At 39.0% G+C, this 20618-nt stretch overlaps 3 protein-coding genes across 9 annotated transcripts; 1 reads left to right on the top strand and 2 right to left on the bottom strand.

Annotated features, from left to right (window-relative positions):
- Window positions 1-973: 973 nt before the first annotated feature.
- LOC105563354 (zinc finger protein on ecdysone puffs) lies at window positions 974-6766 on the top strand. Of its 2 annotated transcripts, none has more exons than XM_012014877.1 (10): window positions 974-1200; window positions 1846-2134; window positions 2229-2372; window positions 3381-3610; window positions 4190-4490; window positions 4565-4723; window positions 4804-5044; window positions 5109-5297; window positions 5427-5611; window positions 5698-6766. In XM_012014877.1, exons 2-10 carry the CDS (start codon window positions 1859-1861, stop codon window positions 6196-6198), a joined length of 2226 nt encoding a protein of 741 aa, XP_011870267.1. In that variant the 5' UTR covers window positions 974-1200; window positions 1846-1858; the 3' UTR covers window positions 6199-6766. The 2 variants fall into 2 exon arrangements, with proteins under 2 accessions (XP_011870267.1, XP_011870268.1); XM_012014878.1 differs by having other exon boundaries at window positions 974-1534.
- An 881-nt stretch (window positions 6767-7647) lies between these two features.
- On the bottom strand, window positions 7648-9175 carry LOC105563353 (15 kDa selenoprotein). 3 transcript variants are annotated; one of them, XM_012014876.1, is made up of 6 exons: window positions 9003-9175; window positions 8732-8940; window positions 8506-8564; window positions 8200-8318; window positions 7990-8111; window positions 7648-7905 (listed from the first exon to the last, which is right to left on the bottom strand). In XM_012014876.1, exons 3-6 carry the CDS (start codon window positions 8545-8547, stop codon window positions 7724-7726), a joined length of 465 nt encoding a protein of 154 aa, XP_011870266.1. In that variant the 5' UTR covers window positions 8548-8564; window positions 8732-8940; window positions 9003-9175; the 3' UTR covers window positions 7648-7723. The 3 variants fall into 3 exon arrangements, with proteins under 3 accessions (XP_011870266.1, XP_011870264.1, XP_011870265.1); XM_012014874.1 differs by having other exon boundaries at window positions 8506-8940; window positions 9003-9174; XM_012014875.1 differs by having other exon boundaries at window positions 8506-8940; window positions 9025-9174.
- A 571-nt stretch (window positions 9176-9746) lies between these two features.
- On the bottom strand, window positions 9747-18991 carry LOC105563352 (putative fatty acyl-CoA reductase CG5065). Of its 4 annotated transcripts, none has more exons than XM_012014871.1 (10): window positions 18803-18991; window positions 14000-14139; window positions 13804-13926; window positions 13485-13610; window positions 13210-13355; window positions 13024-13133; window positions 12581-12776; window positions 10972-11211; window positions 10447-10704; window positions 9747-10365 (listed from the first exon to the last, which is right to left on the bottom strand). In XM_012014871.1, exons 1-10 carry the CDS (start codon window positions 18849-18851, stop codon window positions 10275-10277), a joined length of 1479 nt encoding a protein of 492 aa, XP_011870261.1. In that variant the 5' UTR covers window positions 18852-18991; the 3' UTR covers window positions 9747-10274. The 4 variants fall into 4 exon arrangements, with proteins under 4 accessions (XP_011870261.1, XP_011870262.1, XP_011870260.1 ...); XM_012014870.1 differs by lacking the exon at window positions 18803-18991 and adding an exon at window positions 14758-15006 and having other exon boundaries at window positions 9748-10365; XM_012014873.1 differs by having other exon boundaries at window positions 9749-10365; window positions 18786-18841.
- Window positions 18992-20618: the final 1627 nt, after the last annotated feature.

Below are 20618 nucleotides of genomic sequence, written 5' to 3'. Positions count from 1 at the left end.
TTGAGAACGCCCAGATCAAAGGTGCCGACAGAGAGTGGGCATACTGGTTATACTGTGATATAGCCGTAGAAAGAGAACGCTGCAATAGAGGCCGGTGTGTCATTGTCTCATAGCGCATGCGTATTAGGTACTGCGTGCGCCTAACTGCACTAGTTCAGAGTGTATCTTTCTCTTTCCACATGCTTTTATAAGAAAGAAAGAGACACACTCTTTTTACAAGCGCACACGTTACGCGCATGCGCGTGACTATTAGACAGTGACACACCGGCCTCTATTGCAACGTTCTCTTTTTATCCCACTATCGCATGCGCTTACACGTCGTCCCATACCTACTTCCCTCTATCTGTAATAGCTCTATGTTTAAGAGTCTGGCAAGGGTTGACGCAAAATGGCGTCTGGTCTGTTCGTTATCGCTGCATTACTGCACTAGTGCAGTTAGTTAATTGCACTAGTGCAGTAATGCAGCGATAACGAACAGACCAAAGGTAACCAAATAATAATAATAATAATAATCCCGCATTCAGAGTACAGATTCGAGACACCTTATTGGTTCCGCCATTTTGCGTCAATTTACAAATTAAATTAATAATATAGCTTTAATAATTAATTAAAAATATAGCTTTCCAAAAACAAAAACGTAATTTGGATTTTATTAACAATAAATTTAGAACAAGAAATTCATATCTTGTGCCGAAATGCATTTGTCGAAGTCAAACGTTTGGGCTCCAAGATGGCGGACGAGTCAGCTCCCCTCAGTGAACTCTATACATATGTATAGAGTTCACTGGCTCCCCTTTATCTAGTAGCTCTACGTCAAACCAATCAAACGGAAAATATTTCTTGCCAGATTCTTACTACAGGGACTCTAGAACTGGCTAGATTCAGCTATAAAGGCCAATGTCCACGATGCTAGAACTTGGTCCAAGTTCTAGCATCGTGGACATTGGGCTTAAAGAACGGACCTCGTGCCAAAAGTTGAGTTGGAAAGAACAGACCTGAACCACGGTCGATGCGACACAAGAGTCCCAAATGGCGCGCACGACGGTCTTGCTCAATTGCATAGTTCGCGGCGGTTCACGGTAACTGAAGGGATTCCGGCCATTTGCAATCGCTCGCTGCGTTCATTTGCGTTTCGTTTCGTTTCGCTGCGGATCTTCGTCGTCGGCTTTTCTCCGCATCACGCTTAACGTCGTCGCTTCGGTAAGGAAACCCCGACACGTCTTCGTGTCGCACATGCCAGCGTCTCGCTGGCTCGGATCGCCCGTTCGCCGACCGCCACTTCGCCGGAGTCGCATCGCGGAAGCCTCTGGTTCGCGATCGCCAATTTCGCTGACGCTCCGACCGAGCGTTCGTCACCCGCCACGTCGTTTCGGAACTTTCAGTGTTACATAGCGTTACGTGCGCTCACCTGTCTCGCGTTCTCTATATTGCTCGCGAGATCGGTTCGCTGTACAACACTGGCTTTTTAACTGGACAGGCTCCGCTTGATCACCTTCGTCTTTACGAAGACACACACCCATACACACACATACCGGTATGTGTATTATTTTATCGTAGCTTTCGAAAACAGTCTCGTTTTAGACTCCCCGACTACTGTCGGTGCAACTTTTGTGTCGTGTAAACAAGATACGTGCCTGCAAAATGTATTTAGAATCGGAATTCAAGATATTTGGACTTCTGATAAACTTTTGGTAGCAATTATTATTTAAGCGAGAGAGCGAGAGGAAGGAAGGGGAAAAAAAATCCGAGCCAGGAAAGAATAAAAATTTTCCAAAACCGCGAGGCGCCCCGCACGCGTCAGCTTCCAGATGGTACTCGAGGCTAATCCAAAACGTTTGGTTCCAGCATTAGGAGCACAATGTCATTCAATCGGGGAGTGAAGAGGGACTCCTTCGGGAACCGAGGGAACTTCAATCGGGGCGGCAGTGGGGGCGGCGGGGGCGGTGGCAACAGAGTGGGCAATAACAGCGGCATGGGTGGAATGAATCCCTGGGAGGGTGGCATGATGCCCGGCAGGGGTATCCTGCCCACGCCCAACAACAACCTGTCCCTGGCGTCGCCGCAGGCGCAGCTGGCGATCGCCAGCAACCTCCTCACCAATCTGCTTCGCAGCCAGCAGGAGGCGCAGCCGCAGGTGCGCGAAAGAGAGGCGTTTCGTTAGCTTTAATACGATTCTGCCTTTCGCGCCCCGAACTCGCTTCTAATTCGTACGCTTTGCGCCCGCGCAGGTGCCGTCTCTCATGAGCCTGGGAAATAATTACTCTGGACCGGGACCGAATTATCCCAACCAGCAGAACTACTCGTCCGGACGGTTTAACGATCGAGTGGCGCGGCATCCTATGAAGAACCAGCGTCCGCAGCCGTACAACAAGGTAGGCGAGTTTGTTAGAATACGCTTTTTCTTTTTCCTCACGAGCCAAGGTAAACCCCTTTAAGGCAATTCTTTTAACGCTTGCTTACGATCTTCTTCTGTATCGTAAACAGGAGTTATTAAAAAAAAAGAAAAGAAAAAAACGACAATCTGTGGTCCACGCCTCCTCGCATGGGCACAAACTGTCTTTTAACTATTCTGAACGTTACAAATTCCCCTTGTCGAGCCGATCGATTAAACAGGATACTTATCGTTCACTCGATTAGACACGGCCGATAGACGAAATGACGAAATCACTAAGATACAAATAAGTCTTGTTGATGGATCAGCTTTGTCTGAAACGGGGCCTCTAGATATCGTCGATAAGAAAAAGTATTTCATTAAAAGAGCACTGTTGAAACACGTGTGTTGATTTCAGAAATGTGTAAATCTCAATTTACTACTTGTGGAAGTTCACTGAAGGTTTTTGCAGGACCGAATTTGAACCGTTGCCTCGCATTTTACAGTCTGTGTAACCAGAGTCTTCTTGTCCACTAGATGTGATACTAAAAGTCAACGTGGTTGCACCTTATTCAAAACTACTACCACTTACGTACACGAGTTGCATATTTCACTTGATTTTAACTTCTTCTTCACGTTTCATTAGCAATTCACCGAGTTTTGCTCAAGTACTTTTAGTGGCAAAAGAAAATTTTATCTACTTTTTATAATTATGATCGTATCTTATGATCGTTGCGATCGTGCACACACGATGCGTATTTCAACTCGAAATCGGGATGCACTCTACAGTTTTTCTCCCTTTCCTTCCACACTTGGTGTGGAAATGGAAGAGAGAGCCTCGGTACTTCACCGACTCCGTCCCGTTTCCATTTATCGACTGTAGAACTGTTCTCTCCCTCAAATCCCAAAGTGGTTTCTAGAAACCAGTGTCTCGATTTGAGAAGAATCACAGTTACATCAGATACTTCTCATGATGCTTTTGGTCGTTTGACCTCTACTACTTAACTAGATGGGCAATCGAGCCCGAGATGGCCCCGCTGGGCGACGTGGCCCATCCGCACAACAATCTCGTGCACCCCAGTCTGGCAGTCAACGTATGAACGGAAACCAAATACAACATCGCAACGATAAATCTTCTAAACCAATTCCTGCCTCTAAACAAAATCAGACTGCCAAAAAGGAACAGCAGGATGTTAAGACCTCTGATAGCGAAAAAGCAGAACCGCCTGTTCCGAAAAGGTAAGCTCCCGATTACCTGTGATTGGTATAGTTTCTTCAAATTTCAGTAAGTCTCAGTCTCTCCGAAACTATTTGCCTTAAATACATGTATACATATATTTTACATATGTTTCTTAACATTAGCTAATATATGTTTTTGTACTATCAATCGCTCGGAAATTTCTCTCTTATCTATGTCTCTTTGTTTTTATATGTTTATCATATACCGTCAGTGCGAGTCAACTTACATTTCACAGCCCATTGGCCGGAGTGAGAAAATTTTACTCTTGCTTTTCGTAATTTCTTCTCTCTGTACATTCATCAAAACGCATTTTCACGTATAGCGTTCCAATCGGCGATAATGTACTTATCCTACACTCTAATAAGATGTCTGGGTTACATCTTTCTGTACACTTCTGTATAGATATCGGTGCAATTTTTTTTAATTCGCAAACGGGATTTCGTACGAATCGACATGACTTGCAAAGCTATGTAAATTTACAATCGGAAGTTAAAGTTACACATGCTCAATTGTTCAAAGTTGATTACAAAACTTTTCTTTGAACACGAGCTTTATCCTAGACTATTTGTGATGAACAGCAATGACGCAGACGAGTCCGAGGATAAGAAGCGCGATTGGAAGGATGAGAAAAACACGGAAGAAAAAGTTGTGAAAATGGAGGACGAAAAGACGGAAGACAGCGAGAAAAAGCTGGACAAGTCCGCTGCGGAAGATTCTCCGTCGAAAGAAGGGAAAGACACGTCTGAGAAAACCGAGAAAGAAAACACGAAAATGACTGGCAAGAAATCGGAAGTCAGACACGCTGAGAGTCGTTACTTCGAAGTTCCGATGAACCATATGTTCTGTCACATTTGCAACAAGCATATGTGGGACGGATTTGTATGCATCACTGATGAAATTAACAAATCTGCGCGATCGCCGACTGGTAGCTAACTTTTATATGTTTTTCTCAGTCCTTCGAAAATCATCTACGCGGCCGTGCGCATCAGCTGATGATGGAGAAGCTGGACGAGTCGTACAAATTGAAGGTTGATCTTATGAGACACGAGCTGCGAGTTGCCGAGGAGCAGCGTGAGCTCAGCTTGAACAACTCGAAACGACGTGGCAAAAAAGTAAGATTTACGTCTCCTAGTAAAGAGTTGAATACACGTACACGTTTGATAGTATTATACTTATAATTTCTTCATTGCAGGTCTCTGTAGATTTCAACGTGAGAGAATATTGTACAATGTGCGATCTCAACTTTTACGGAACCTTGTCTACGCATAGGAAGAGCGAGAAGCATCAACAATTGAAAACCTTTTTACATCCCCGCTGCTTCCCCTGTCTAAAAGAATTCCCATCTCGCATAGAATACGACGAGCACTGTTTAACGCCCGCTCACATGAAGAATTTCGTTCAATGCGAGGAACAACGGAAAAATAAAAAGAAAGGTAATGGAGAAAAAAGCGGATGAAAATGCAAGGAGAAAGTTTATTTGATAAACTGCCTTTGTAGAAAAATTGGCAAAGGGAGAAGCTGAGGTTCGCACCGCGGAGGACGAGGAGAAAGATGTCTATGGAAAGTTCGAAAAGGAGGAGGATTTAGGAGAGCAAGAATACATCACGGATATCGTAGAAAATATAACTGAGAAGAAATTCAAGATACCGTCTTATAAATATTGCCGTCAAAATCAGATCTTTATTGGTATGGATTATAGATTGTATTATATGAGAAAAACGTTATTCAACTTCAACTTGTACGAAATAAAAGGCAATACTTGCACGTTCTTCCTGTACACGTGCACTATCTTTACACAAAATTATACTTGCTCAGGTAAAGCTATGGTCAAGGAGGTCCAAGGGTTTTACTGCGAGCGTTGCCGAAGGTTTATGCTCTCGGCTGAGGACATGAACGCTCATTTACGCAGCATTACGCACTATCGGAACTTTGTAGCGGAGGTGAAATCGTTAACATCAACTGTACCAGCTGCAGAATCGAAAGAAGCTGAACAAGCTGAGGTAAGCGATTATGTCACGTAAAGAGAAGTTGCTGTAAAGGAAACTCGTTTTTCAAATCTACCAAAATTCTTATCTTGCGTTTACAGAGTGAGAAAAACACCGAGGATGTTAAGGATGAATGCGATATACATTGGAAACGTCGTAAGATTAGTCACGATGAGAATGAGGAAAACGACAAGCCGGAGGAACAGCAAGAGAATAGTGCTGATAATGCGAATGTCGCGCCGAAGAGGTCGGATGGAGAGGAGAAGTATGATCCATTGGAGGCCGATGCCGCCGAATCGGAGGAGGAGGAAAATCGCGAGGCGGAGGAAAATGCGAAGGAGACAACCGCGGGAAATACCGCTAACACACAAGATGTAAAACAGTCAGTTGACGAAATGTGGACGGATACAGAAAATGATAACGATACAGAGATGGGTAATCTGATCGATGAGGCGGAAGAAAAAGAACATACGGAGCAGGAAAAGTCTGCTTCGGCTGCGCCGAAGGTAGAACGAAATCGCAATCCTCAAGTCAAGCAGGCTAGGGGTCGTGGTTTCGCACGCGGTCGCGGTGGCCCACGTGCCAGAAGATCCCGGCGATAAGGTAACACGGTTGTTTACGGAAATATGAAAGTAAATGCGAGGAAGATGATGTCGGCATAAAGGAAATGCAATTGTGTTTCGTATTCAGATAAATTTTAACGATAACAGATAGAACACGTTTTTATCATTGAAGCGTGTGATATTAATTTGTGTATTAATATTGCACACTATTATATTAGCATTAACATTACATGTGAACGTATAGTAAGTTCTTAATTATAAGTTTACAATTATAAACGACCTATTTCATTAGCACTATGTATAAGAGGAATGTGTGCGCGCGCGCGAGAGAAAGAGATTTAGATTTTTTTTTGTATAAATAATGTGGACTCTTAGCTATACAGATATGGTAATTTTTCTCTCGCATTTTGAAATTATTGTTGGCGCTGCATCCCAGCAAACACAGAACATTGAAACAACGTTGCGGCAATGTTATAATATGGCTGTAACGTTGCTACAATATTGCGCAATGTTCTATGCCGACCGAGTGTTGATTCCTCTTAGGGTTACAAGGCGTTTTTGAAGGAACGTACCCAAACCTCTTATAACACCTCTCTCTATATCCACTTCGCTATGTGGCGATCGAACGAAGAACCAACAATATTTTTGTTTGGTTTCGAACCCGGGTCTTCGGATTACCAGACCAGCGCACAATCCTCTGCGCTACGATCGCCACTACGCAATGTTCTATGTTTGCTGGGATATATAAACGATGAAAATTATTGGATATTGTACGTAACTGCGAATATAATTAGGGGAAATTAATTGTGTATACGATACCAAAAAAGCAGGATATTTTAAACGTGAACAAGCTCCATCGAATTCTAAGCACGCATCTGATGATACATGTAATCGAAATACATAATATCAAATTTAGATCATTGGTCCTTTTGTTCTACGTAATATACATATACAGCCATAAGAATATTCTTGTGTTTTCTTTTAATTCAATTGTAAATGATGAAAGGCTTTAAGAGAATATTTACAATCTTATTATGTTCCTAAGCAAACTTCTCTCTGTTCTGAATTCTTATTTTACGAGATCATTGAGTTTATGATTTTTCAATATGCAACATTTATATATTGGAAAGAATGCTGAAAATAGTGGTGTTAAGAATTTCCAATTTTGTATGTTGCTTTAATCGTATGTGTGAGCGTTTAAATCATTTTCATAATAAAAACGTGTTTCTATGTATGGAAAGATAGATCACGATCTGTGCACTCTTATTATACAAGTATAGAACATTTTGACGAAAGATTGATCTTTTTGTATCTATTTTTAAAATGTGCTATGGAGAAATTTGTGAGAAAAGAAAGGTAAAACACAATATTATATATCAAGGTTTGACTTGTTACAAAAGATGTGTATGGTGAAAACGATAATTGAAATGTTAGACGATACGAGTACGTATGACATTAGAAGACGTAATCATATACATGTACTGTATATTCATATTAAATGGATAGTTTATTAAGAATTCAATAGAAACTACTATATATCAGTGCAATATATTTCCTAATTTTATTAATCCTTAGAAAGATGAGTAGACAGAAATTCATCCACAGAGTCTGTATCCCACTTGTGTATGTCGAGTACGTCTTCAACCTTATTTTCCGCATCGTACAACTTGATAATCGGATCTAAACCTCTCACATACTTTATGCTGAGGTTCTTGTACTTTTTCGGTCGGTCGCTCTTGATGAAGGCTAAAAAGAGGCGTGTCAGTCGTGAATCGTCGAATTTCGCGTTGCGACACTGCAATTACTTTTAACCCAAGTACTCGATTGTACCTTGTATTTGCGGATATTGTCCGAATTTGCACGTGCACACTTCAAGAACGGCCTTGGGATAACGTTTCGATCCCGACAAGTCGTAATCATTGTCCTTTAGACAACACTCCTTGCATGTAGCGCTAGAAATTGCAAGGCAAAGAAAGATTCATACACGATACGTTCGTGAGAGGCTCCCAATGAGAATGTTCGATAGAGTCTTTTACGTACTAAATCTTCTCTAGATCGGGCTTGGCAAAGTGTTCACAGGTCGAGCAGAGCACGTTGGCTTTATTGAACCCTAACATCTTGCAGTCGTCTGCTGAAAACTCTGCGACGGCAATGTCCATCTGTAAAATTAATTATTGGCATTGCAGATATAATGATTTATTCTTTAGACGCATGCAACACGTGCGTAAATGCATCGTCGTCGTTAAATGCGTAGAAAATTATAAGAGGTTTTGAAGAAAGAAGTTCGAGTGCACAGTTTGTTAAATATGCAAAGGTATGCTTTTCGGTAGGAGGTGTGTCACTCACCGCAACGACAAACAGGAACAAAACCGTGTGCAAGTGATTCATTTTGTCGTCTCGTCTATCTAATTAAACCGAGAGAATCAATATTTCAGACAAATTTCGTCCTTCAGGGAAAGGGATCTTGTTAAATGTCGCTAGCTTTCATCCAATTGGGACACAAAGCGCACTTCATACGAATTCACAAACAGCTTGGTTTTTGCAAACTGTAAGTTTCACTTAATTTTCTTAAGATTGCGAGTCGATATTCAATGAAATATTCTTTAAACCGACGCAGCACTGACACAGTAGATACGCAGCCCGGTTTTAAACTCGAGCGATTACCGCCTCCAAAAGACAACCATCGAGTTTACTCAACGTTTCATTATGCAATCTCTTATAATCAGTAAAGCGTGGCAATCTTCTACGGTCCCAAGTATCTTGATCAATCTTAATTCGGATCTACGAAGAAACTTTGTTTTGGTTATGTGTCAACTGTGAGAATATATTTTTAGGTATCTAACCTTATTCGGATTTTTGACATACGCGAGAATACTTTTCGGTCGATGAACCCGAGAAATGACTAGGCGGCTGCGAAATGTCTATTTCAAAGACTATTTCTCAGGCAGAACAGAGAGAAAACGGCTACCATGCTGGCGATACAGCGGGTTCTGAAATCGTGTTGATAATTGATTCGGCAACTCGCAGCGCCACGCTCACTTTATCGTTGATTTAGTAACTACGCAGCCACATCCATTTTTCCAGATGGTAAAAACGCCGTTTGGTTTATATCCGAGATAAACCTGAGAGCGGCCTGCACGCCGGTGTTTTACTCGATACCGTTTCAAGAGACTGTTTTGCGCGCTTTCACGCCCATTTTTACTTTCGAAACTATTTTGCTACGCATCTTCTGACACTGCCGATAAATTCACCACTTTGTGCGTGTCCACGCTACGTCCATTTTTTCAGAATTGTGCTGTGAAATTCAAAATTACATCAACATAAATTATTTGCATGATATTTACATCAACTCTTCTCATGTGGACAATGTAAATTTTATAAATTAGATGCCAGAATGCACGGCACAGACACGCGCCAAGTGAACATTTTATCGGCATAGTCAGAAAATGCGTAATAAAATAGTTCCAAAAGTAAAAGTCTCCCGAAACGGTATCAAGTAAAACGCCGGCGTGGCCGCTCTCAGGTTTATCTCTAAACACATTTTGAAAAATTCCCCAAAATATAAAAAATATCAGAGAGAAACCTGAGAGCTGCTATGGCCCCGTTTTATGTGATTGGCGAATGCAATACGTCCACTGTGGACATTAAAACACAGAACAAACATAGAATTCTGGAGCTATTTTACTTAAATTAAAACTATTATGAAATACATATGTATACACACATATTTCCACATTCCATGGATGATCACAACTTTTGTAGTAAATATTTCATACTATTTGTTACAACCCTAACTTTTAACAGCACATAATATTTCGCACATCGGTCGCACGCCTATGATTACTATACAGACAAATATAAACAAATTTGCAATAGGCAAAACTTTTTTTATAAACTATATAATATTTAATACGTAGTATTTCTGCGTGTACGCATGTACGCGCACACGCGCCTGTGCGCGCTCGCGTATGTGTGTGTATATAACCATTTTTTAATCTCAAGGTCCAAAAACTTCTTAATTATATTAATGAAATCTTTTCCTATTACGTTTGTCCTTATATTAACTATAAGCAATATTTTTTATTGAGTTAATATAAAAATATATGCAGAAAGAGTTATACGTATATAATTGTAAACATTAACCAGATAATCCAAAGGCCGATGAATACAAATACAATTCGTAACGTTTGGTGTATCCAATACAATCTGAAATTTAAGATTTTGCCTGTAAGTAGACATTAAACGTAATCTAAAATAATTAATCGGAAATTAAGAGAGATCTCTTACCTTTTATGTTTGATGCGACTGATTTCTAAAGTACTATCATCATCTTTCAGTAGAAATAGACGTATGCCCTTGTAATGATCAACGATATATTTTGTCCAGTCAAATCCAAACATGTTGAATTTAAATAATTTCTGATCTTCCTCACCAAGACGATCCCACATAACTTGAACGTTGTCAGTGGAATAACTCCACTCATTGTTACAAAAAGGTGCGGCGGCATTACAATATTTGTCGATCATTAGACATAGCTTTAACATTCTAAAATCCATACAAAGTTTGTATAAGTTTTTATATAATAGGTGTAATTTTATTTGGTTTCAATACACGCGATGAGGTAAATGCATAGTAGAAACAACAGTTAGGCCGGTGTTCGTAGTCGGATCTTATATTTAAGATGGTCTCATGAACATCTTTCGACACTCCATAGCCAATGAAATATTCCATACACCATTAAGATAGACTCAAGACGTTCTTATATATAAAATCTGATTATAAATACCGGCCATCAATTTACGTAATACATACCTCGGTCTACGATTCATACAAATGTTTGCTGCATCCACTAGTAAAGCCGGAAGAAAATGATAGAGCCAAACGCAGATTCTATATGGTATGTTACGTTTCAAGTATGTCATACAGGGGTAATATATGGCGCTATGCAAGGGGTATATCTTATTTGTGTCCAAAAGTGTATTAGAGTACTCATTCCAAGTAGGTCTGTCAACTGGTGACACGAAGTTATAAATTATCATATCCTTGCCTTTCCTAGAAAATAAATGCGATTCACGTATTTAAATTGTGTATCACACTTTTTATTTATCGGAGTCTTATATGATGTGTTAATCTTTGTGATTATGTATCAAATTCATACATAATCACACGTTAATTAGCACAAGATTGCAGGAATATTGTGACATCATTTTAAGACAAGATTGCGATCTTGCATAAAATTAACGTTATAAAATGTTGCTGCGAGATTTTAGAAACGGTAAAAATGTCCGATTCTAGAAATATTAATTATTACCTAACTTGTAGTAATATTGCAGTATAATATATTTGCAGAGGTTACAACATTGTTTATACCTGTTTTAAGACATATCTAATAGTGAATCATAAAAGTGTGCTAAAAAGTTTCGAAGAACACCCGTCTACTTATTTTTCAAAAGTTATAAATGAGTTCAGATTTCGTTTCTCCTTTTGCAGAATGCCTTATCGATAAGTTTTCGCGCGGTCTCATTAGAGCCTATGTTAAAAGGCAAATATTCCAAGCAATAACTTTATAAATAAACAGTAAATCTATCCCAAACTTTACAGACACGTTTCTTGTTAATGAAATTTTTTGTTTTTGGAAAACTTTATGAGGTTGAGAAATATCATATGTTCTTATCTATATCTTTCACATATTATTAATTCCTATCACTCCTAATAGGAGTATTAGGCCTATAGAAATAAAGATTCCTATGAGGAACGTTGGGTCTCATAGAGATTTCAGTAATCGTAGAAATTTGAAGGTGGAGGTGATTAGCCCATCGCACTGTGCTCGATTCTTGAGCGTTAAACTCTCCTATATATCTTTATACATATAAGGAGTAATTAAGATACTCTTAGTCGGTTTTGAACTTGGATTTTTGGTTTATTAGACCAGCTTACAATGCTCTATATCACGATCACCACATTTCTTAACATATCTCCATAGAAAATAATTAAGTGGCGACAATAGAGTTGTAAGAAGGTTAAGAGAAGCTACCAAACGATCTTTCTTAGTAACAACGAAGGGCAAGCATGTCAAAAATCTTACCAATTCTTTTGATAAATGTGTTAAGTAGTTTTGTTTTATTCTAATCAAGAAATAAAATAATTCGTATCTTAGATAGTTTAATAAATAACAAGTGAATACTAATTCATTTATGTCCCGGTTGATTAGCATTCATTATTGTCATATTTCATTATTGCACGTGATGTTAGTTTGATACCAGCATTACAATATAAATGTGTAAGTGATAAAAAATTATATCTGAAAACTTATTTCTGAATACGATTGATGTTTGTCATTATTTAGTGACAAATTTTATAATAGCAGAAAAAAGATTTTGAGAAATCAGCTACAATGTAGGTCGTGTACCTTATATCATACCTGCATTGATTAGAAATGTCCCAAGCGCTAGCGATTAAAGCGTTTATGGTAAAGTCGACGGGCACTAGGTCTGCTTTGAGATCGGAATTACAATGGTGAAACCTTGTGTGACCAAGTAGCATGTTCACCATAATACCCAGTGGTCCATAGATATTATCGATCCATCCGACAAGTGGTTCATTGGCGGTTGCTAATACTGAAAGAAATCTTAACTCTTGTGGATTTACGAAGATTAAAGTTTGCTAAGTGCGACGTATACATTCACATACACATTCATATACCCGCAATTACTTCTTATTATTTCCAAATATTGTAGAATTGTATGACACAATTGCAACATAGTCCAAAAATTTTTTAATATAAATGTCATTTAATAAATTTTATACTAAAAAATCTGTTAAATTTCACGATTATTCTGTTTTTTTTCAGAATTATTCTGTTACCTATTGCAGGTCGAAATATTCCAACTGGTAAATCTCCGCTTTTATCTCTAACAAGTCCTTCTGCCATTGCTTTCGTGAATGTATATACATTCGGCCATCTTGAGATAATTCTGCTCAAGCAATAGTTGATATTTTTATATTAACATACTTAATTGTTTTATTATATAGTATAGATCCAAGTATTACCTTGATATTTTCTTCTGGACTTCAATTTCGGGTAAATTACGCGTGAACATGATCAGATCTTGGTAATTAATGGGATACGAGTAACAGCGTTCTTCTATATGTTCTACATGGCAGTTTGCATATATTGTTGACACATGAACAAGTGACTGCAAAGTAAACATTAAATGTAGTTTGTTTTTTCTTAAAATAAATGAAAATTGCATAGTACGCAAAACTCTTGGTTATTATTATTATTGTTATTATTATTAGAACATATTATCCGATAAAAGAATTACTTTCAAATTTGGCATGCGTTTTGCGAGTTTTAAGATGGTGCCGACGGCATTAACGTTTACTACTGTCGAAGTTTTGATATTCGCCTTGAACCGTACATTCGCCGCTAAATGAAAAATTATGGACACCTATAATAGATATACATATAATTACATTATAGTGATTTAAGCAGAACAAATAGAAGGCATAGAATATACTTCTTCTTGCATCGATATTTATAATTAGTTGTATTGAAAATTATAAGTTTTTTTTCGATACACGATCAATTTTTGTACTTAAATGTAAATGCATAGAATGATTTGAGTAAACTAAATTAATTACCTCATTTATCACTAAGTTCTGGTCATTTTCTGATAACCCGAAGCCTTCGATATTGATATCCCCTATGATCGGTACAATTCTTTTACGGAAATTAGGAACTTCTCTTCTTACTCTGTCATATAGCTACAGGTTACAGATTTAGTTAACAATGATTCATTAATACGTCATGTTTTGTTATTGTTTTCTAGATACTCACAGGTTTCTCACACATTTCATCCATTCGGCTTGCGGGACATTTGTCTTTTTTCGGACGTATTAACACATATATCTTAAAGATGTCAGGGCAACTTCGTAAAAGTTTCTCAATTAACACCTTTCCGAGAAAACCGGTACTGCCTGCATAATAAACTGATATACAGCGTGTCTCATTTTAAATGATCCACCCAAATGTCTCAAAAAAATATGATAGATACGGAAAAACGGATTTGAACCTGGACCTCCCTGCACTCTAGGCGGGCGTCTCGACCAATTCGACCACCGAGGCATATGATAATATTTGTCGCAATAACAGTATATAGATGTTGTCTACGCGTAAGTTTTTCGACTTTTGTGAACTGCGCACCGATACGGATTGTCGGTTGAACACAGCACTATCGAAACGCAATATTTAAGTATTTCCGTTCCCTTTACCCTCCCACCACTTAGACACCATTATTCGGTCTAGGTGTATAATGCCTCGGTGGTCGAATTGGTTGAGACGCCTGCTTAGAGTGAAGGGAAGTCCAGGTTCAAACCCTGGCTGAGGTAATATTTTTCGCAATATTTTTTTTATATTAAAAACACATCGCCAGTCATGGTGGATCAACTGTTTAATCATGGTTATTTATCTGCTGGCGTCAAGTGATTCTTGATCCTATCTTTAGTTACATTCAAGATGGTCTTGAATATAAGATCTGACTATAAATATCGGCCTTAGAAATATTATTTCACACATTTCACTTGTACGTTAAATACCTGTAATAAATATCGTCTGTCCAGCATAAAAGCTTTGAATCGGCGTTCTGTGTGCTTCCATTTTCATGTTTTATTCACCATTCAAAAGACGTGAGCACAGAGATTAAAATTTAATTTAAATAAATTCAAATTTTTCAAATAAATAGCGAAGATATTGAGTTCTCGACTTTCCCAAACAAATGTCTGCTTGGTTTGACACAATTCCGAAGACTGAGTGTTACAGGGAACTCTTATTATACGTATATAAACGTCGGTATTATATATATGCAATGTCTGGGTGTTTAAATTATGGGTTTTCTTGTACGTTTTACATTATAAGATATATGAAAACAAATGGTTTAAATTAACATAATTTTTTTGTTAAGAATCTTAAAACGAGTTTTTTTTGTTCTTCTTACAACGTAAACATGACACGCGTTTGGCTCAAAATAATATCGGTTATTTGACATTAATAAAAAGATTTAAATTAATATGGTCTATTTACGTGACAAGTAAGATCCATTAATTATAATTTTATATACTATGAAATTTAAATTATACTCGTGACCATAAGTTACAATTGCTGAATTAATTCTTAATCTGTTATACTCATATATCGTTATTTAATAGAAAAGTACGATATTTAGATAAGGAACGCAAATGATATTTTATCACACACACACACACACCCACACACATAACTTTATCACCTAATGTCTTGAGTTTATTCTACCTCAATTTTTTTTATGTACTCCTTTTTTATATACTCCTTACTAAACGTATAGTATTTTTTTAACGACATATTTACACATTTTACAATTAATTTTTATCTTTGTCATCAAGACATTTATCATCAAAGTCTAATAAATGAAGAGGTATTCCACAACAAGTACATATAAATCAACATAATATCTTATTGTTAGTTACATCACAGCTTTGGTTGATTACTTCGCCACAAAAATTAAGTAAAAATAAAAATAATGTTTGGCGAACACTTTTATCAATAAATTATCCTTTCGCTACAACTCTATATCTGCAACCCAAACGCACATAGGCGTGCGTTACTCGACGATTTTCCATTGAAAATTTCCGGATCATTTCTAAAATTTTGTATAGTGCTAAAAGATATATAAATCTACGACTTTCAAGTTTAGCTTGTTATTCCTGATTTGTAGAAGCTATCAATAATGTTTCACATTATAAACGTGCGAATGCAAAAAACATGCAGATTAGTTGATTTAAAATTTTAAAGTTGTACAATGAAAAGTTACGGTAATTATTTAGACACGCTATTTCGTCACGATCTGGATAAGTTGTGCTTTCCAATTCTGGCTTCCTCATAGACGACCTTGATAAAGCTGTTTAACGTTATGTTAGGTTTGCTATAAAATGCGCTACTAAAAACCATACAACTTTAGTTGTTAACATTTTTTTTGCTATTATGGATATTTTAAAAGTTATTTAGGGATTCCGACCTTAATATGTGTGCAGACCGACAGTGTTCCACTATTCTGACTAAATCAGAGAAGCATGGTATCATTGAAATTAACTTTAGAAACCTAACAAAAAATCTAATCCAAATCAAATAATTTATATACTACACAAATGTTTTCATGAATTGACAGTACATAATATACCTAATCTAAATAATATAACTTTTCTATGTATTTCTGAACTTATGTGATGCCTTTATCGGTTTATTTCACAAAATCTACTGCTTATATAATATCGTCATTTTGAATCGAAGAATATACATATATACAAGGTGAGGCAATAACTTTGCCTACCTCAAATATCTCCGTTATTTTTAGAGATACAAGTTTTGTGTATGTAAATTTTGTGTACGTTACAATACACAAAAATTTTCAATAATTAGAGCACTGTTGCAACAGTATATTTCGGAGAGCAAATCAAGTAAAAAATCCCGTACTACTTTTCCCTCCGGCAAACAGTTATCGAGATATCATAAACATTGAGAAAGTTATAAATTTTCTCTTAAATATCTCAAAAAAGTATTAAACAAATAAAAAAATGTTTCCGACAAAAGTTGTTCATATTAATTAGTAGAATAAGATAGTATAATAAACAATAGAGGGTGCCATTAAAGAAAATAGAGGTGACCTTAAAATCTCCGAAGCGTCTGCACTTTTTGAAAAAATATTACTAATATGTTATGGCTCCTTTGATATAGTACAACTTTCGTGATTATAATTTTTTCATATCTCTAAAAATAGCGGAGATATTCGAGGTGGATAAAGTTATTGCCTCATCCTGTATGATATATCGCGTCTCTTGTATAATATTTCCATCTGTTTTAAAATTGATCTCTCTCCTTCTCTCAGGTCTGTCCGTCGAGGAGTCGTGAATTGTAAAGGTTTACGGTAAATATCACCAATCAAGTGGCAACTGAATTTAATGATGCATCGTTTCGTAACTGCAAAGTGGTTTGAAACGGCGCCGATCGTATCTGATCGTTATACTTCTCGACCGTTCAAATTTACGTTCGATCTGACATGGGGTGGCGGGCGGGATGTAATTGCATTAAAATTATACACTCCATCGATCGTGGCCTATTAATAAAATCAAATTTCCACGTTGCAAGTGCGATCGACCCGCGGTCACAGTCGCCAAAACGAGATTCCTGCTACCGCGGTTGCTGCTGAGAACCGAGGTCAGAAATTGCCGGTTGATCGAAACCCGATTGTTGATGATCCTGCTCGAGAAATGAGCTAGTAAACCTGCCAATGATCATCTTTATTGCTCGCTTTATGAAGACCACTCTCGACCTCAGCCTCGAGTTCCACAACTGCAGAAAACTGCGCCGAGATTTCCCTTAACGTTTAGCAGCGTTTGCAATTACGAAAAATCAGTAAAGTTTGCATGTGCATAAAATACACGTTGAGATCATCACTTTCAGCAGCATTGCGTTATGCGAAGACCCGCTTCCGCGGATTACGATCAGGAAACGAGTAGTTTTGTATAATTCGCATCGTTGAAGAAATTCTGATTTATCTTTGTTCGCAAAATTATTAAATATGTATTATATTAAATATTTTGTAATAGGTGTATAACATTATTATTACTTTGATGTATTATTTTAATAGCACAATTATTGAATTATATTTTAATAATTCTCTTATATAATAATTAAATATTTTTGTGATACATTTGTATGGCTATTCTAAATCTAAACAAGTAGATGTAACAAAGCACATAAAATCTGCGTAATAAAAATCAGCAATCTTGAATGTGTTTATCGGTCTTGCGGACATAGCTGGCCTTCGGTTTTTTACACAAGATCAATATGTGTGCTGGGTTTCTTGTAACGTCAATGCACTCGTATATGGATAAGGAAAAGGCGATCGATGCAGCGTGTATTTCTTTGATATCGCGTCACGCGAAGTGGTAAGAATAGACGCGATTTGTCTCGGTTAGATAAGCCAAGTATCACATTGCATCCCGACAAGTTTTGCCAATCGGAAGTAGCCATACATAGATCGAAATAAAATTTACAATGGAAAAACGATTAAGCTTACAGAGCGCATAAATAATCAACACTTTTTTGTACTTCTATATTATAATATTACTTTGGCACTGGAATTTTATTGTTTATTTTTAAACAAATTTGGTTGGCATGTAACTGTTTATGTAACACATTTCTTTAAAAGTTACAAAATGCTAGAAAAGCCCTACAGTCACATAACATTACGATTCTTTGATCTTCGCTAAAAATTTAATTTCTTATTGTGCAATTTACAAACATTTTATTCTACGATATTTATTGTAAGGGAATCTCTTTAGAAACTATTATTCTTCTATCTTAAAATGAAATTTCCTACGTTGCTAAGCAATCGCATAAGACGACACACGTAGTACAAAATACGCCCTAACGTGACTTCTTGACTCATCATTAGGCTCACTTGACCCAGAAAACCGCAGAGAGTCGCAACGGTTCTGGCCTCAGAGAGCCGCCTGGACTGCATCTGCCGTCATTTTCAACCAGCTTACAGAGGGAATTCGCAGACAGACATGTCAGAGCGATTAATCACCGATTCCCTTTACTAACTCCGTCGTGGTTTCGCTTCACCCCTCTTGGTCCCAACGCGCTTTTCCATCCCTCGTAACCGCAGCCGCCGCAGCTTCTCTCGTTCGTCTTCTTAAGCATGCGTCCGGCCGTGCGGGAAGTCAACCCCGCGGATCTGCGTGCAGCCAACGCAAAATGCTCAGCTGCTACGAAGACGACGACGATGATGACGATGATGACGACGACAGCGGCTGCGGCGGCAGTAGCGACGGCGACGGCGGCGACTACCACCGCGCGCAGCCGATCGATGGCCCAGTGCCACTTCGCGCACGCACTCCGTCCTTCCTCCCCTCGCTCATCCCCTCCCACTCCCACCCTAACGATCTGTCCTCATCGTGCACCCTCTCGGGGTGCGGGAGAGGCCTGTCCCGCACCCCGGCGGCGAGCGAGCGCACCCTCTTCCTTTCCCGCTTCACCTCGCCCTCCTAGGCTCGCTCTTTTCCATTCCGTCCTGCGTCTTCCATGCATCTCTTCGTCTTCCGTGATCTTCCTCTGCTTCGAGCTTCCCCTCGATATCACGTTCTTTACTACCCTTCGTCGGCTCCTTTTTCTCCGGAGAAACTTCGGAATTTTCGTTTTGCGCAACCAACCGCCTCTTGCCCCCAGCGTATCTGAGATTTTTATCCCAAATGCGTCGCATGTCCTCTTCGCGCTTCTCTAAACCCTTTTTCATGGTACCAAAGTGTTAGTCACGTAAATAGTCTTTCTTTTAATTTCTCTTTTTTTCCGTATGTCTTTCGTGTCCCCCGTGTTCATCTGTGCTTTCTTTAATGTCTACGCAGATTCGTTCTTTTCGCAGTTTGTGTTTAAAAGGGCTAAGATCCTTTCCCAAATAAGGAACCATTCGTTCCTTCGTGAGCAGGTTCTTCTCTTTCATTTTTTTCACACGTTCTCAAAGGCTCGCAGCTAATATGTAAGGATGGCCGTCATTCGATTTTTCCACCCCAAGTGGACTTTCCTCCTCTATGGCCCCATCTCTTCCTTTTCCACTCTTCCCTTCTCTCGCCCTCCCCGTCCTCTCCTCTCCGCGAAACGAACGTCCGTCACGTAATGCTCGCCATCGCTGGTGCTGATCTAATCGCAACCGTGATAGCGCTTTTTAGCCTAGCTCTTTGCGAGCTTAATAACATAAAGCGCCGTTTCTCCTCCGCAACCGCTAGTTGACCGCCGTAGATCTTTTTTCCCCTCGATTCATCCTCTCTTCGTGGCTGCGCCGGCTGGTCATTACTGTGGCTCCCTCTCGATGTTTTTTTCAGCTCTCACCCCTTCTTTCTCTCTCCCCCTTTTGTTGATTGCAACGTCTCTTTTTCTCCCCTTTATCCTCCTCCCCCTTTCTCCATCTCGATCCTTCTCCCTTTCTCCCCCTCGCTTTAACACCTCTTCTCCGTCCATTTCTCTCTCTCTCTCTTTCTCTCTTCCTCCTTGTTCCTCGCTAACACCGACATTTGCCTACCTCTCCACCCTCGCCTCTTTCTCTCTTTCCCTCCGACTCTCCCACCCCTCACCAGCATCATCCCCTTCTTCCACCCTCCCTCCCTACCACGGTAGAACGGCAGTCGACGGAGCGGTCGCAGTTTGAACACGCCAGCTTGCGGATCACGAAGGGTCTGTCCGTCCGCCGCTTCCACCCTCGCAGACGATTCCTCTTCTCGTTCCTTCGAGCGCCGTCCGGCCTCACTCTCTCTCCCTCTCTCTTTCTCTTTCTTTCTCTCATTTTCCCTCTCTGCTTCCTTTCTCTCGTCTCTCTCTCTCCCTCTCTCTTTCTCTCTCTCTCTCTCTCTCCCCCTCTCTCTCTCTC

Source organism: Vollenhovia emeryi, unplaced genomic scaffold (genome assembly GCF_000949405.1).
Source record: "Vollenhovia emeryi isolate VEMERY1.0 unplaced genomic scaffold, V.emery_V1.0 DF939177.1, whole genome shotgun sequence".
Lineage (NCBI taxonomy): Eukaryota > Metazoa > Arthropoda > Insecta > Hymenoptera > Formicidae > Vollenhovia > Vollenhovia emeryi.
Note: the sequence above shows the minus strand (reverse complement) of the source record. Positions and strands in the feature narration are given on the sequence as shown.

Excerpts from the sequence above, each read along its gene's own strand:
- LOC105563354 (XM_012014877.1), top strand. The coding sequence starts at position 1,859 with ATGTCATTCAATCGGGGAGTGAAGAGGGACTCCTTCGGGAACCGAGGG. Across the intron at positions 2,135-2,228 it reads AGCAGGAGGCGCAGCCGCAG|GTGCCGTCTCTCATGAGCCT; the intron begins GTGCGCGAAAGA and ends GCGCCCGCGCAG. Across the intron at positions 5,045-5,108 it reads ACGGAAAAATAAAAAGAAAG|AAAAATTGGCAAAGGGAGAA; the intron begins GTAATGGAGAAA and ends CTGCCTTTGTAG.
- LOC105563353 (XM_012014876.1), bottom strand. The coding sequence starts at position 8,547 with ATGAATCACTTGCACACGGTTTTGTTCCTGTTTGTCGTTGCG. Across the intron at positions 8,319-8,505 it reads TGTTCCTGTTTGTCGTTGCG|ATGGACATTGCCGTCGCAGA; the intron begins GTGAGTGACACA and ends TTAATTTTACAG. Across the intron at positions 8,112-8,199 it reads CCCGATCTAGAGAAGATTTA|CGCTACATGCAAGGAGTGTT; the intron begins GTACGTAAAAGA and ends TGCAATTTCTAG.
- LOC105563352 (XM_012014870.1), bottom strand. The coding sequence starts at position 14,824 with ATGAAAATGGAAGCACACAGAACGCCGATTCAAAGCTTTTATGCTGGA. Across the intron at positions 13,927-13,999 it reads ATGAAATGTGTGAGAAACCT|CTATATGACAGAGTAAGAAG; the intron begins GTGAGTATCTAG and ends TGTAACCTGTAG. Across the intron at positions 13,611-13,803 it reads AGAACTTAGTGATAAATGAG|GTGTCCATAATTTTTCATTT; the intron begins GTAATTAATTTA and ends TATCTATTATAG.